The 16764-nt window shown below is 41.8% G+C and overlaps 1 protein-coding gene across 1 annotated transcript; it reads left to right on the top strand.

Moving 5' to 3' along the window:
• Nucleotides 1-6482: 6482 nt before the first annotated feature.
• LOC136956441 (P2Y purinoceptor 8-like) lies at nt 6483-7361 on the top strand. Its single transcript, XM_067250336.1, has one exon. The coding sequence runs from the start codon at nt 6483-6485 to the stop codon at nt 7359-7361; it is 879 nt and encodes a 292-aa protein (XP_067106437.1).
• Nucleotides 7362-16764: the final 9403 nt, after the last annotated feature.

Genomic DNA, 16764 nt, shown 5'->3' with positions numbered 1-16764 from the left:
TCTGTTTTTTCTCTTAGCTGTGTAGGTAACCCCTGGTGAACAACACCTAGAACACATCCTGTTCCAAGCTAAGATCCTCCTGAAAGAAGATGAATTCCTCCACTTCCTCTTCCTGGTTAAACTCTTCGAATCACATGACTGCGACCACCAATCTCCAGATCCAATCACATCTCCTCTTCACAGTCACCAACGCATTCAACCTAATTGTCAGCCTTCCAACCAATGGTTATGTCCTGTGGCTGATAGCCAGCAAATCAGGGTCATCCGTCTCCTCTGAGTTTTTTGCCCTCAATCTGGCTGTGTCGGACATCTTTGTCTGTCTCTTCAATGTTCTTGTCCTGTTGAACTCCCACTTCCAACACCAGGCTCTGAAGGGTGCCATGAAAGTTTTCTCTGTGTTTCTAGGGGCCGGCCGGCCCCTGTTCCAGACTTGCATCTGCCTGGAGCGCTACCTGGCAGTGGTCCACCCTGCGGTCTTCCTCAGGTACAGAGTCTGGTGGGGTGTAGCAATTAAAAAAATATCTGTACTTTCTACTTCTTAAATGTTCAAGCCAGGCTTGTTACTTTAGTTTTAATCTGTATTTGGTGGCATGATCAGTATTATTTATTGTCATTGCGCCTTTTTTCATTTCCTGGCTATCACGCACAACAAACGTTGACTAGTCTACAAAGCTACCATGGAGCAAGGCAGACTTGATGAGGACTCTGTTTTAGGCTTCTCCGTTCTACTATCCCCTCTCCCCCTCTCCTCTCCTTTCACTGTGTGAAAAAAAAACGTTTAGATTTTTTGGTTTCGAAAGTTTGCAAAAAGGTTTTTGAAAAAGGTTTTAAACAAAAAGTTACGGAAGGTTGAAAAAAAAAAATCGATTTATTTTCTAAAACAAGTTTGCATCATTGATGCGAACTTACTTGATGAGGACTCTACTATACTATATTGTACTCTGCTCTGCTTTACTCTACTCTGTTTTAGGCTTCTCTGTTCTCCTCTCCCCTATCCTCCTCTTTCATCTCCTTGACTGTGTGTGTGGGAAAAAAGTTTCAAAAGGCAGACAAATAAAATGTTAAAAAGTACGTTATGAATGACACAGAGTTAGCGATGTCGACATGACTGAGAATAGAGACATTCCTGGTCACCCATGGCTATGAGGGAGATGTTCAAAATTGTGAGGCTCCAAGGTGCTTCAATGTTCCATGCTGATGTTGTCTGTCCTCTCTTCCCCAGGTACAAACCCCTCAGGTACAGGATGGGCTGTGCATGGCTGCTCTGGATGCTGGTTCTGGGGATCTGTGTTGTCATTTCAATGGTTCCACAGTCAATCTGGTTCTCATTTCTCTTGATCTTTTCCATTTTCATTTTTGCCGTGATGCTTTTCTGCTGCGTCGCAGTCCTCAGGGCTCTGAAACATCCCAAGCCGGGGGAGGGGCAGAAGGAGAGGAGCAGTAACATGAAGACGAAGGCTTTTACGATCATCCTCATCATCATGCTGTCTGTGGTGTGTAGCTATCTCCCCTCAGTACTGATCTTGGCCCTGCAAAGTGTCATCTCAAGCAAGGTGTTCTACTTGTCTGTGTCGGTTTGTTTCTCTGTAACCGTGATCACAGGCTTCCTCCAGCCTCTCATATACCTTCACAGGAACGGGATGCTTCCCTGCATCAAAGGCCTCAACTAGACAAAGGATTTTGAATGTCAATGATTGAAGTTCATACTTCTTTCTTTTTCCTTTCCTTCTGTATACTTCTGTAAAACTTTTCTTGTACCTTAACACCGGACCATCTCAGCCCATGCGTGCTCCATTTCAAAATGATGATGGCTCTTGCTCTGTTAGAAAATGGGACTAATGGGATCTATAGCAGGATTAAGGGACACCCTAAGATCTCCCAATTGCTATTTTGAGTGATTATGATATTTTTGGTTTCTGAATCAAGTGCTCACACGTTGTCTTTTACTTATTGTCAATAAATGTTGATTTGATTTCCATGTTTGTCTATGCTCTATTTGCATAAACGCACACACACACAAACACTCGATGAGAGATGGGATGGTGATTTGGCTATGTAAAGTATATCAAGGTCTGTATTTGGAGTCCCATCAGAGGACAGTCAGCACTCACCTCGAAGAGAAGGCTACACTCTGACACTCCAGATTGGTGGCATTCCAGATAGCTTTAGTTAAAAAACAGTTTTATTTATATACTTGCAGACGTGTACAACATTTTGTACAACCATAAACTATCAATGACTTTGAATTGTATCTTCAAAATGTGATTGAGTGCCAATTCAGCATTACATGTTTTATTAATTAACAATGTAACATATTCTCTTACGATTTTTTCATTTTCAAAATGTATCTCAACCGACCCTATTCTAGCTTTTGTGTCCCTCTCCCACTCTCTCACCAGACATCTTCCACCAGACAGCACCAGTTGAATAGGAAGCATGAACACATCCAAAGGGAACGACACTCTGCTTCCGGCCCCTAACTCTATCACTCTGCTGGTCCCGGCTCAATTCCATTATATTATCCACCTTTTTGTCTCTTGTAACATCATCAACATCATCCTGAGTCTTCCCACCAATAGCTTCGTCCTGTGGCTGATTATAACTGGAGCGGGCGGGACCATGGCATCAGAGTTCTTCGCTCTCAACCTGGCCGTGAACGAGATCTTGTTCTGTCTGTTAAGCTGTATCTCCTTCGTCTATCTGTACCTCCCTTTTCAGTCTCTTGAATTTGTGTTTTTCTTCTCCTTTGGTCTCTTTATCTCTGGTCGCCTCCTGTTCCAGGTCTGCATCTGCCTGGAGCGCTACCTGGCGGTGGTCCACCCTGTGGTCTTCCTCAGGTACAAACCCCTGAGGTACAGGCTGGCCTGCAGTGGCCTGGTTTGGATGTTAACTTTAGGTGTTTCTACCGCCTCAATGGTTCTGCAAATGTCAGAAAAAGTACTCTTTCTTTTTGCTGCCATGATCATGTTGGCTGTGGGGGTGATGCTGTTCTGCTGTCTCTCAGTCCTCGTGGCTCTGAAACGTCCCGGGCCAGGGGAGGGAGAGAGAGGGAGGGGAGCAGTAACATGAAGGAAAAGGCCTTTAAGATCCTCCTGATCATCCTATTGTGTACTGTGGTCCCTCAACTGCCTGTTATCGTTGTAAGATTTGTGAACAGATCCATGCTAAAAGCAGATTTTATATCTGCTCTTGTGATCAATTATGCTTGCTTGGTGGTGACTGGTGTTGTCCATCCCCTCCTCCACCTCCACAGGGCTGGGAAACTACCCGGTCTTCAAGGCCTTCTGTAAAGGACTATGTTGAGTAGAATAAAGTCTCTATTGAAATTAGTACAGCATCTACATTTCTTTTTAGAATAAAACATAAAAATAAATTAGAACGGTGTTATTTCTGGTTGATGAGTCAAGTGCTCTCGTGTTGTCTTTTACTTTTTGGCAATAAATATTGATTTGATTTTTGTCTGTGGTTTGTCTGTGGTGTTTCTGACCGTATCTGTCTACAACATTGAAATGATGGAGTTAATGAAGCTTAGCACAAGTTCAGTCAGGAAGACCAAAGTGTGCATGCTCGGGCCATACAACCATTCTGTCTCTCCACACACTCCTCTCTCTACGCGTGCTCTCTCCTTTTCCTGGAACGCTCATGGCTTGTTTCTGATTATACTGGTTGAATGAATGGAGTCAGGTGGCTGAGCGGTTAGGGAGTCGGGCTAGTAATCTGAAGGTTACCGGTTCGATTCCCGGCTCTGCAAAAATGACGTTGTGTCCTTGGGCAAGGCACTTCACCCTACTTGCCTTGGGGGGAATGTCCCTGTACTTACTGTAAGTCACTCTGGATAAGAGCGTCTGCTAAATGACTAAATGTGAATGTCTGTTCTTTTTGTCCATTAACTTGTTTTTCGGCCTCTTATTCCTCAGAGCTCTGAAACTGCCTAAGCCGGGGGAGGGGGGGTTGAGAAAGAGAGGGATAGGGGCAGTGACATTAAGATGAAGGCCTTTAAGATAATCCTATTCATCCTGGTGTCTATGATGATAAATTACCTCCCCTGGATAGTGATGGTCATAGCATATGAACTAAACAAGGATAATAATCCATCACGTGTCATGGTTGTTCTCAACACATCTGAATTTGCATGTCAGATCACCTGCATGCATCACTTCACTGTGAGTGTGTGAGCTGGCCATACCTTGATCACCAAACACCAGACTGACTCCAACTCGCTCACTCAGGTGCGTTCATTTTTCTGTTGTCAAGGACATCAGGATCTAAGCTAGTCTCTGGATTTGGTAAAACTGATCAAATAGATAATTCATAGTCCTTTGAATAAGTATAGTTTTGAATAACACAAGTACAGTTGAGATAATATATGTGGACTACACTGAAGTAACATTGAATCTGATTTTCTTGCTCTTTCTTTTTCCAGGAATTCCAGACCATATTAGAGAGGAAATGAACAACAAAACTAACACCTCGCAGTCTCGAGATCCCTTTTATCTCATGGAAGTTGAAGTCTCAACCCACGCCATCAACCTCTTTCTCGCTCTCCCCACCAACGGCTATGTCCTGTGGCTGATAGTGAACGGAGTACACGGGACACTGGCCTCTGAGTTCTTCATCCTCAACCTGACAGTGATTGAGATCTTCTTTTGTTTCTCAGCCATTCCTGTGTTTTTACTCCGTCGCCTCGAGTCAGGTCACATCAGGAGGCTACAGATACTTTTGTTTGGACTCCATTGTGTTGGTCAGCCTCTGTTCCAGACCTGCATCTGCCTGGAGCGCTACCTGGCGGTGGTCCACCCTGTGGTCTTCCTCAGGTACAAACCCCTGAGGTACAGGCTGGCTTGCAGTGCCCCGGTCTGGATGATGGTTCTTGGTTCATGTTTGTGTTCAGTGCTTGGATTCAATTTTGTATCGTTTTTGTCTCATGAATTCATTGTCTATTATATGTACATGGGCATGTATCTGATCATGTTACCTGTGATGTTGTTCTGCTGCCTCTCAGTCCTCAGGGCTCTGAAACGTCCCAGGCCAGGGGAGGGAGAGAGAGGGAGGGAGGGGGGCAGTGGCATGAAGAAGAGGGCTTTCAATACCATTAGGTTCTTTATGATATATGCGGGGATGGTCAGCATCCCAATGATCGTGACCATGTTCATGTACACGATGGATCCTGAACTGCAAGAGTTCCTGCTGCCCGTCCTGGAAGGTGTCTCTGTCTTGAGCGGAGTTCTCCAGCCCTTCTACTACCTCCACAGGGCTGGGAGACTGCCCTGCAGATGGAGGGGGCTGAGGGGGGGGAGTGGAGAGGGTGGAAACATCGAGGGGTTGGGGGGGGATGGAGGTGTGGAGAGGGTGGTAGGTAGTATATACCATATGAGCATCCATCAACCTTAAAATAGCTGTTAAAGTCTGACTAGGATATATAAAATACTGTATCGTATACTGTATGTTATAAACTGACTTGGAGAGAAGATGGAGATTTGTATTCTGTTATGTTGATGATTGATGTTAATAGATCAATGTGATAACTTAATATACATTCATTCTTAGTCACCTGTTTTTTGTTTTTATAAATACTTAAAGGAAAAATACACAATATGACGTGTGTGTGTTTCAGACATTAAAGTTATATAAATGTGCATTTCACAGTTGGTGACCATACATATATATTCTAAATGACCAAGGTAGCAAATGTTTGGCATCATTCACAGAAATCATTAACCAGGAAGAATTTAAATTCAGTAAAAGCATTCAAAGCATCCGGTATTTGAAAAACAGATTCTGGACATTTGCATAGTAAGCATATCTTGATGCTACAGGTGCAATGATCAGATCCCCGGGTTTGTGTGTGTTTTTTCTCTGTGGTTATAGCATCCAATTTCAGAGAACCAATTTGTGTGTGTCCAATATTAGCTTGATGATTTACCTTAGTTCACATCTCAACCCAGACAAGAAGAGTTTTACATCCTCAGGTAAGTCCTCACCTCTCCTTGAAAAAATATTATAGATCCATTTACCTGTTTATCTTGTTTTTGCCTGTTTATCTTGTGACCACTGAAGTCTGGTTCTGTATTTGTCTGACAGAGTGAATACAAGCCAGATCAGTGTGTTATTTGAATCAAGCATGGATCGTTCTAAAACAAAACATATTTTTTTACATTCTCATTGGACCAAAGGCTACTTAGTTTGTTACAAAATGAGAAATGTGGGAGTCAGATGGCTGAGCGGTGAGGGAGTCGGGCTAGTAATCTGAAGGTTGCCAGTTCGATTCCCGGCCGTGTCAAATGACGTTGTGTCCTTGGGCAAGGCACTTCACCCTACTTGCCTCGGGGGGATGTCCCTGTACTTACTGTAAGTCGCTCTGGATAAGAGAGTCTACTAAATGTAAATGTCATCCTTATAATCTGTATTCCGTGTGAAGATCTAGGCTTTTAATCCCAATCCCTCACATTCGTCTGGAGACTACTCATCTCTGAGACGTGAAGATGAACACCTCAAACATCTCTGTTACCGTTGACGACGCAATAGGACACGTCTCTACCAACTATTCCTATATTGAGGATTCCTTGGGACACAAGTCTTCACAAACGATTTTCTACAGCGTTAATATAGCTATCAACTGTTTACTGAGTCTCCCCTGCAATGGCTACGTCCTGTGGCTGATTGTGAGCGGAGCGGGCGGGACCTTGGCCTTGGAGTTCTTCACTCTCAACCTGGCCGTGTCGGAGATCCTTTACTGCCTGTTATGCATGCTCTTCTACATCAACCTGCTAAACCCATTAGCCATATTCAATACTTTACTGATATTTAGCTCAGTATTCATGAATGCTTCTCGTCCAATGTTCCAGTGCTGCACATGCCTGGAGCGCTACCTGGCGGTGGTCCACCCTGTGGTTTTCCTCAAGTACAAACCCCTGAGGTACAGGATGGCCTGTTGTGGTGTTGTCTGGCTGTTGGTGATAGGGTTATGTTTTACAATTTTCTTAGCTGATCTATCAAAAAATGACAATTATTACATAATTCTGTATGTAATGGTGATGTCTGTGATGCTGTTCTGCTGCCTCTCAGTTCTCAGGGCTTTGAAACGTCCCGGGCCAGGGGAGGGAGAGAGGAAGGGAGGGGTGGCGAGTGGAAGGGGGGGGAGCAGGGACATGAAGATGAGAGCTTTCAAGTTCATCCTCATCATCACGGCAGCATTGATGATTAACTACTTCCCAGTTTTATTTTTGTTTTTCTTTAACATGGTGATCACCTTGCCTCTCTTCCGACCTATAAGTATGATTTTCATGGTAGTAGGGGGGTTAGTGCAGCCCTTCCTGTACATCCACAGGGCTGGGAGACTGCCCTGCCTCACCGGACTCTGATGAGACACATCACCCACCACTATAAACATGCATTTATAGCTTCCCGTTATGATACACTTTGCTTCTTTGGTGGTGACTGGATTTAGGATAATGACCTGTCTCAATACTTAAATTGTTGGATGTGACCTTACTCTCAATACTAGTCTTTACAGTTCTTATGTAATTTATTTCGTTAAAAATTAAAGATGTGCATGTAAATAATAAAGAATTATAATTTAAATACGTTTTTGATTTAACTTTAATCGATTATTTCATAAAAAAACTGTTTTGGACTGGAAGTGCAGATTATACAATGACAACGACAAGCCCTAGGCAGGGTGCGAGTTACGGGTGGGTTAATTACAGTAAGACTTGGACCCCCCCAAAAGAGGTAAAAACAACAGGTTGGGGGGGGTCGATACACGCCCTGGAGAAGACCTGTTGTTTTTACGTCTTTTGGGGGGGTCCAAGTCTTACTGTAATTAGGGGGGTCAGATCCCCCCAAACCCACCCGTAATTCGCACCCTGCCTAGGGCTTAAATGCAGTAGTATGGCTTCAATAGTCCTGCTGCTGAAATTATCTGTACATGTAATTGAGTAATGCACAGGGTAGAAATTCAAATGAATTTTCATTTAATCTGGTTGTTTTAACCAATATTATGCTACAGGACAGTTTTTTTCAACTACATTTAAATTCCCCTTTATAGGCTAACCTGTAATTGAGAACATTTCCAGTTTATTGCCATTCATTGCCATTCATTCCCATGTTCCCCTTAATTCCCATGGAAAGTTTCCAACTTTTAAAATTCCCAGAATTTTGCAACCCTATTATTTGGTAATTATTATTATATTGAATTCAATGTTCCCATGTTGTCTTTCATACAGATCAATCTGTAAATCTGTTTGCGTAATTGCCAAGGCATTTTGAAAACATTTTCATATAGTTTGTATGCATGACATTAGTTTTCCATCTACAACTATCAGTCACTCTAATGGTTGTTCCTGACAAATCTAAATTAGCCTTTCAGCCCACCTGCAAACTTTGTTAGTATAGAGTGTGTGTATGTGTCTGTCAGTGTGTGAGTGACAGCAGGGCTGTGCTCGACAGGGTTTTGGCATTCCTCTCAACACCTTGACACATTATCCAGAGATCTGTCGCCATAACAGGTGTGTTTTGCACTCTCTCCATAATACGTTTTAATAACTTTAGTAATGTTGGCGAACAATGACAACGGAGGCAGTATTTTAATTACAGATAGAGATCCCATCCTGTATGTGGACTCCTAATCTGGTGTTTGGATTTAATCTTGAACAGGCTCTTTACTGTCTCACAGCAGGGTCGACCTACAGAGAACCTGGAGACCACATCACACCCTGACAGGAGATGAATAACCACACCAATGACACCACTTTGCTGTCTGGAGCAGGGGCGTAGCCACGGGTAGGCCTGGGTAGGCACAGGCCTACCCAATTTGTTCTAAGGCCTACCCAAAAACGAAAATATCTCAGAAAAATTATGCACCGGGTGCATATCGCAAAGTAAATAAGTAAAGAAAACTGAAAAGATGCCTATCCATATTTTTCTAGGCCTCGAGTCAGTTTAGGGTCACTCGTGCTTAATTGTTTTGTTTGTCTGTTGTTTCTATTTATTGTTGTTTGCCTTATTTGATAACTTTGTCTAAGCGCTTTGGTCGGCGTTGGCTGTTTTAAAATGTGTTTATAAATAAACTGACTTGACTTGACTATTCCACTCTGCTATAATTCAATTCCATAATGCATCACTAATCTTAGATGATTTCCCAATGTGATAACCTAATTTGTCAAAGTTTAAGTTGTTATAAAATTGTAAAGTTGTTTATTTAAATACTAAAGGCTCCAGTAAAGATGAAAAAAGTGTATATGAGGGGCCGGCATATCCAGTACTGTAGAAAGGTTTGAGGCACAAAAAAAAGGAAATATGAAAAAAATATTTGTGAGTGTTTCAGACATTACAATTATATAAATGTGTGCATAGTTGGTTACCAAACAGAGATTTTAATATTCTAAATGAACATGGTAGCAAATGTTTGCCATCAATCACAGCCATCAATCAAAAATAATTCAAATTCCTAACTCACATTAGTCTGCCTTCAGTTCAAACAAGGCTCCCAATATTTACAGCATTAAAGCATTAACACATGAACACAATCTGGACATTTGCATAGGAAGCATATCCTGCCGCTACAGGTGCAATGATGTGTGTTTGTGTGGGTGTGCATGTGTGTTTTCTGTTTGTCTGTTTGTAAATGTGTGGCCTGCACTTGTTGCACGCTCACATTATATTATCTTTTTATAAAGAAACTGCCCTCCTTTAGACCTAGAAGCTCCTGAAGGCTGACTCAATAATGAGATGCCCTGAAACATGCTTCTGAAATACTGGGATCTTATTTTATCTACTACTGTACATATTATCTTTACATATATTATCTGCAACAGCAGAGATGTGAAGACAGTAATTGAAATACTGAAATGTATGAAACGTTTTTTATGTCATCAGTTGTCAACTTCAGTTGTCATCTAACACAGTAAGAAGTTCCTTGTTTGTCATAGATGTTGCATATACAGGAGAAAAAGAAAAAAAAAGTGTGAGATAATAGGTGTGAATTTCCCTAGCTATTCTTGTAACCAGATCACACCTAAGCTGATTGGATAAAAGAATCAACGCAATACAAACAACAACAGTGGCCGTAGCTGTGTGATTGGACGGGAATGGTCATGATAAATCCTTGACATCCTGTCCTACAATTACGAGAGAAATTTGACCGACCAACTAGAGAAGGGTTGACTGAGAGAGAGAGAGAGAGAGAGAGAGAGAGAGAGAGAGAGAGAGAGACATCCACAGAGAGAGAAAGATTGACCAGAAGACCACAGCCTCAGGTCTGTCATAGTGTGGATACCGTATGTATTTACTTAAAATGCATAGAATAATTTTTGTAATACAAACTAGTTAATGTTTTAAACAAATACATTTCCACCTGCAATTTAAATAGCCAGCATATTTCTAGAAATTGGAGGGTCCCAGCCTCAAGGCTTAGATTGACAGCTGCCCACTCCAACCAAGAGCTAAATTGAACAACAATTTGATGTTAGCCTTTATATAATAAGTTTTTTTCTTTGTCTTGAAGGCAAACAAGTAAATGCAGATTTGTGTACATTATCTCTTTTGATTCTCACTTTGCTGAATATTTATGTAGATTATTTCTGACACACATGTATTGCATGCAATGTAAGACTCTCCAACTACAAGGATTCTAAATGTGTCTTATTTGTGTGTTCCCTACTGTCTATGTTACTCTAGACCATTTAAATGTCTTAAAATTACATGTGGAAATTGTTAATTTCCACATGTAATTTGGAACATGTCTTGCTCTGTTTGTCCCTCACAGGTTCACCTGCGCATCTTCTTTTCATCATTCCCAGTGATGGAGAAAGACAATTTCAACTTAACAGAGACCTGCTATCCCTGCATCTACTCACCCATCTACATCCCTTGTATAACTGTCCATTTTCTGTTTGCCATGCCAGCCAATGGCTGGGTCCTGTGGCTGATGATGATATCAGCTAGCTTCCTGACAGACAAGATGGAGGTGTTTGAGTTTAACATGGCTGTGAATGAACTGCTATTCTGTCTGATCACGCCCGTCATCTCCATCGGTCTCCACCTCTTCAAAGCCATCATAGATAAATACATGATGCTTTTTCAAGTCCCAGTCTTCTTAGCAAGACCCCTTTTCCAGACCTGCATCTGCCTGGAGCGCTACCTGGCGGTGATCCACCCTGTGGTCTTCCTTAGGTAGAGTCTTGTGGCTGGTAGCTGCATATCTATAACTTCCTAGTTCCACCACTACAGGATCCAACGTTATAAGCTGGTGGTTAGAAAGATGAAGCCTGAGAGAATTAGAAATGCTGCTGATACAGTCTCTCCTCTCCTCCCCAGGTACAAACCTCTGAGGTACAGGCTGGGCTGCTGTGTTGTGATCTTGTTGGTGACTATGGCGGCCGCCATCTTTATTTTGTTTGTGTGTTCCATGAAGACCTCTGTCTTCATGCTTGTCTACTTTACATTTTTCTGCACCCTGTTCCTCCTCAACTCCTTCTGCTGTCTGTCAGTCCTCAGGGCTCTGAAGCGTCCCGGGCCAGGGGAGGGAAGCAGGGAGGGGGGGGTGTCCAACCAGATAAAGATGAGAGCTTTACGGACGGTCATGATCATCCAAGCCACCATGGTGGTCAGCTATGTACCTGTTATTGTTCTGAATTCTCTATTCAACCGTATTGATGACACTGTACTTTGTGCAACACACCCCATTGCCGTAGGGATCTCTATATGCTCTGGGTCAGTCCAACCCCTCCTCTACCTTCACAGAGCTGGAAAGCTACCCTCTTTCAGCTCCCAAAGGTTGATTCAACACTTGTTCTGATACAAGCTTTAAACAAATATGATAGTCTTACTCTCTTTGCCGTATTTGCTATTTTTTTTACACAAAAGATGTACAAATATTGCAAATAAAACAATTGCATTGTTTAGCATTTGGACATGTAATTTTGTCTTGAAATTTTGTAAAATTAATCTGATTATTCAGAGTTTGAACAAATATTGTAATTTAACAAAGATGCATAGTCTGCAATGGAGTACACTGTACATTCGGTCATTTGAAAGTGATACAAATGTCAATCTGATATGCTCATACGTTTTCTACATTTTCTTCACATTTGTAGTTATAGACACAAACACTCAATCTGAATACATCTCAATGTTCAATCTGAATATACCAAATAAAATGGTCTGTTGAGTCTTGTTGCTCTCAACTTTATTTTACATTCTGCAGATTAAGAATATCATTGTTTGTCATGAAATCACTTTATGTTGTATAATCCTATACAAATTATAGAAAAAAAATTAAAAAAATAAGCGACACAACTTCTGTCATACCCAATATGATTTACCAGAGACAAAAATGGAGACTCAAACCAGGTATGAGAGAATAGGTTGAATTTCCCTAGACTTGCTTGTTACCAGATCACCTTAAAGATGATTGGGTGAAAGGCAAAACCAACACAAACAACTACAACGGCCATAGCTGTGTGTGACTGGATGGGAACAGCCATGATGAATCCTTGGCATCCTGTTCTCCAATGGCCAGAGAACCTGGCCATCCTTCCTGTAAGGAAGAGTGAATGATATAAAGAGAAGGGTTGAGAGAGATAAAGAGAGAGGCAGAGATTAATCCACTGAGAAAGACAAAAAGGTTGACAGAGAGATACACAAAGGAAGTGAGAGAGAAAGAGAGAGAGATTGAGCCACGGAGAGAAAGAGGGATTGACCAGAAGCCTCAGGTCTGTCATGATTTGGATATGTGTTTGGGTATTTTATATGTATACTGTTATGTTTAAAGTATTGTAAAGTCCACTTATTTCTAATTAAAATAAAGAGAAATGCTCAACTTGGGCTTGAATTTTTTTATTTCTTGGGTTTGGAAGGGGCATGTCTCTTGGCTACGATTGACAGCTGGCATTTTCAACCCTGAGTCAAAGTTATAAACATTAGAATTTGCTTAAATTGAATTATTTAGCAACTTTTCACTGACATGACGGTAAACTAGGATAGATGTTTTTTAACATACACATGATAAATTTGTGCCAACTAGTTTTTTTTGTTTTGTTTTTGTAATGAAAACTATCCCTTCTACAATGAGTGATCATGAGTCATGTTTGTGTTTCCCTGCTGTCTGTGTTATTTCACACAGTCTATTTAATGATCTTACTTTAACACTTTCCAAATGGGTTCCAATATGTCTTGCTTTATTTTTCCCTCACAGGTTCATCTAATTTGCATAGTTCCCTTAAGCCTTGATGGAGAACACCACCCTACCAGAAGTCTGCTTTCGCTGCAGTGATTCCGTCATCGTTGCTCCGGGTTTGATCTTCAATTTCCTGTTTTCTGTGCCAGCCAATAGCTGGGTCCTGTGGCTGATAATGACATCATCTAGCTTCCTGACAGACAAAATGGAAGTGTTTGAGTTCAACATGGCTCTGAATGAGCTGCTGTCCTGTCTGATCATACCCATCGTGCCCATCGGCCAGTACCTTTTCAGAGATCTCTTTGTGAAATCCATGATTCTCTTAAGTGCCCTACTTTTCATGGCCAGACCCGTTTTCCAGTGCAGCATTTGCCTGGAGCGCTACCTGGCAGTGATCTACCCTGTGGTGTTCCTCAGGTACAGAGTTTGGCGTGGTAAAGCTGCATATCTAGAACTTCTTAGAGCCATCACTGCAAGGGTCAACAATATAAGTTGGTGGTTATAACAGTAAGAGTCTGAATGAGTGTGAAATGCTGCTGATGCTGTCTGTCCTCTCCTCCCCAGGTACAAACCCCTGAGGTACAGGCTGAGCTGCTGTGTTGTGGTCTGGCTGGTGACCATGCAGTTCTCCATCATTGGTTTGTTTGTGTGTGTCATGAAGACCCCTGTCTTCATGTATTTCTACACTACATTATTCTGCACCATGTTCCTCCTCAACTCCTTCTGCTGTCTGTCAGTCCTCAGGGCTCTGAAGCGTCCCGGGGCAGGGGAGGGAAGCAGGGAGGGGGGGGTGTCCAACCAGATAAAGATGAGAGCTTTCCGGACGGTCATGATCATCCAAGCCACCATGGTGGTCAGCTATGTACCTATTAGTGTTATGAATTCCCTCCTCAACCATCTTGACAAGACTGCGGCTTGTGTAGCACAACCTCTTACCATTCTGATCTCTATATGCTCTGGGTCAGTCCAACCCCTCCTCTACCTTCACAGAGCTGGGAAACTACCCTACTTCAGCTCCTGAACATTGACTCAATACTGAGTTGTTCTGAAACTCTTGTTTATACTCTTGTTCTGAAAGTCTTATTGTCTTGGCCATATTTGGAAAACCTTTTCTACATCAAATATTTCAACTGTTAGAAATAAAACAATAGTTTAGCATCTGGATATGTAATTTCTTCACAAAGAATTGTTGTGGAAAATGAATTTAATTATCCAGGGTTTGCACAAATATTGTAACATTATAAGGACATAGTCTGCAGTGTAGTCTGCATAAGGAATCTGGTTATTTGGTGGTTATACCAGTCTTTGGAAACATTCTACGGCTGTGTGTTTTATCAGTGTGCTTTGATTCTGTTTTTGTTGATTGTCGTCTATTAGAGTGTCATCTGATTCACTCACTCAACATTTTCTATATGTTAACATCTATATTTATAGAGACATGAAAACTGTCTGAAATTTAATAAAAGGATCAACATTGTTTGCTTTCAACTTTATTTAACTTTCGGCAGATTAAGAATTGCATAATTTGTCATTAAATCACTTTCTTGTGGTATTGTCCCAGACAAATTTTACTTTTATTTTTTAAACAAAGTTACATAACATCTGTCAGTCCCAGTATGTTGCATAAACCAAAGACAAAGATAGAGACTAAATCCAGGTGTGAGAGACTACGGTGAATTTTCCTAGATTTGCTTGTTTCCAGATCAACCTAAAGATGATTGGATGAAAGGCTAACCCAACACAAACAACAACAGCGGCCGTAGCTGTATCTGATTGGAGGGGAACGGCCATAATGAATCCTTGACATTCTGTCCTCCAATTGCATGACTAACCTTACCATCCTTATGTAAGGAGGAGTGAAATATATAAAGTGAAGGGTTGACAGAGAGAAACACACAGAGAGGATGAAAGAGAGATTAATCCACGTAGGAAAGAGAAAAAGATTGACGGAAGCCACAGGTCTGACATTATTTGAATCTGTATTTGGGTGTTTCATTTGTATATTGTTACCTCAAAAGTCTTAAAAGGTCAACTAATTTCACATAACAAAAGGGAAATAGTGAATTTGGGCTGTCAAACCTTTTTTTGTGGCATATTTCTTGGATTAGGAGGGAGCATGTCTCTTGGTAATGGCTGACAGCTACCCCCATCAACACTGAGTCAAAGGTAAAAACCTGGAATGTTCTTGAATTGAATAATAATGCGATATGTCTTTGACTTGACAGTGAACAATGATATACAGTATATCTTATGTTTTTCTTACTTCATATAACAATCTTACTTCAAAAATTTCCATATTGGTTCCAACGTGTCTTGCTCTGCTTGTCCCACATAGGTCCATCTAATTTGCATCGTTCCCAAAAAGTCCCAATGATGGAGAACGGAACCCTATCAGAAACATGTTTTCCCTGCAGTGACTCTTTCCTCCTTGCTCCTGCCTTCATCGTCAATTTCCTGTTGGCTGTGCCAGCCAATATATGGGTCCTGTGGCTGATAATGACATCAGCTGGCTTCCTGACAGACAAGATGGAGGTGTTTGAGTTCAACATGGTTCTGAATGAACTGCTATTCTGTCTGATTACGCCCGTCATCTCCATCGGCTTCTATCTCTTCAAACATATCATAGATAAATACCTGTTGTTTTGTACACTCTTCATCTACTTGGTCAGACCCGTGTTCCAGACCTGCATCTGCCTGGAGCGCTACCTGGCAGTGGTCCACCCTGTGGTCTTCCTCAGGTACAGAGTCTGGTGGGGTGTAGCTGTATATCTAGAACTTCCTAGTTCCACCACTACAAGATCTAACAATAGAAGTTGATGTTTAGACTGAAGAAAGCTTAAATGAATGATAAATGCAGCTCCCATGTGCTCTAATACACCATTATTATACTGTTTGTCCTCTCCTCCCAAGGTACAGACCCCTGAGGTACAGGCTTGGCTCCAGTGTTGTGGTCTGGCTGGTGATCTTGCAGGTCTCCATTGGAACTTTGTTTGTGTGTGCCCTGAAGAGCCCTGTCTTCATGTATCTCTATGTTGCCTTAATATGCATATTGTTCCTCTTTAATTCCTTCTGCTGTCTCTCAGTCCTCACGGCTCTGAAGCATCCCGGGCCAGGGGAGGGAGGCAGGGAGGGGGGGGTGTCCAACCAGATAAAGATGAGAGCTTTCCGGACGGTCATGATCATCCAAGCCACCATGGTGGTCAGCTATGTACCTGCTACTGTTATGGGTTTTCTATTCAACCATGTTGATGTGATTTGGTTTTGTCAAACACAGCCCTTCCTCAATGCAATCTCTATATGCTCTGGGTCAATCCACCCCCTCCTCTACCTTCATAGAGCTAAGAAACTACCCTATTTCATAACTAGAAACTCCTGAAGGCTGACTCAACACTGAGGTGCCTTGAAACATGATTCATTTTACATTTACATTACATTTATTCATTTAGCAGACGCTTTTATCCAAAGCGACTTCCAAGAGAGAGCTTTACAAAGTGCATAGGTCACTGATCATAACAAGATAGCCACAAAACATCGCGAGTAGCCAAAACATGAAGCACACATTGTGAACAACCAAAGTAAGTGCCAAA

This window comes from Osmerus mordax, chromosome 14, assembly GCF_038355195.1.
Source record: "Osmerus mordax isolate fOsmMor3 chromosome 14, fOsmMor3.pri, whole genome shotgun sequence".
NCBI lineage: Eukaryota > Metazoa > Chordata > Actinopteri > Osmeriformes > Osmeridae > Osmerus > Osmerus mordax.
Note: the sequence above shows the minus strand (reverse complement) of the source record. Positions and strands in the feature narration are given on the sequence as shown.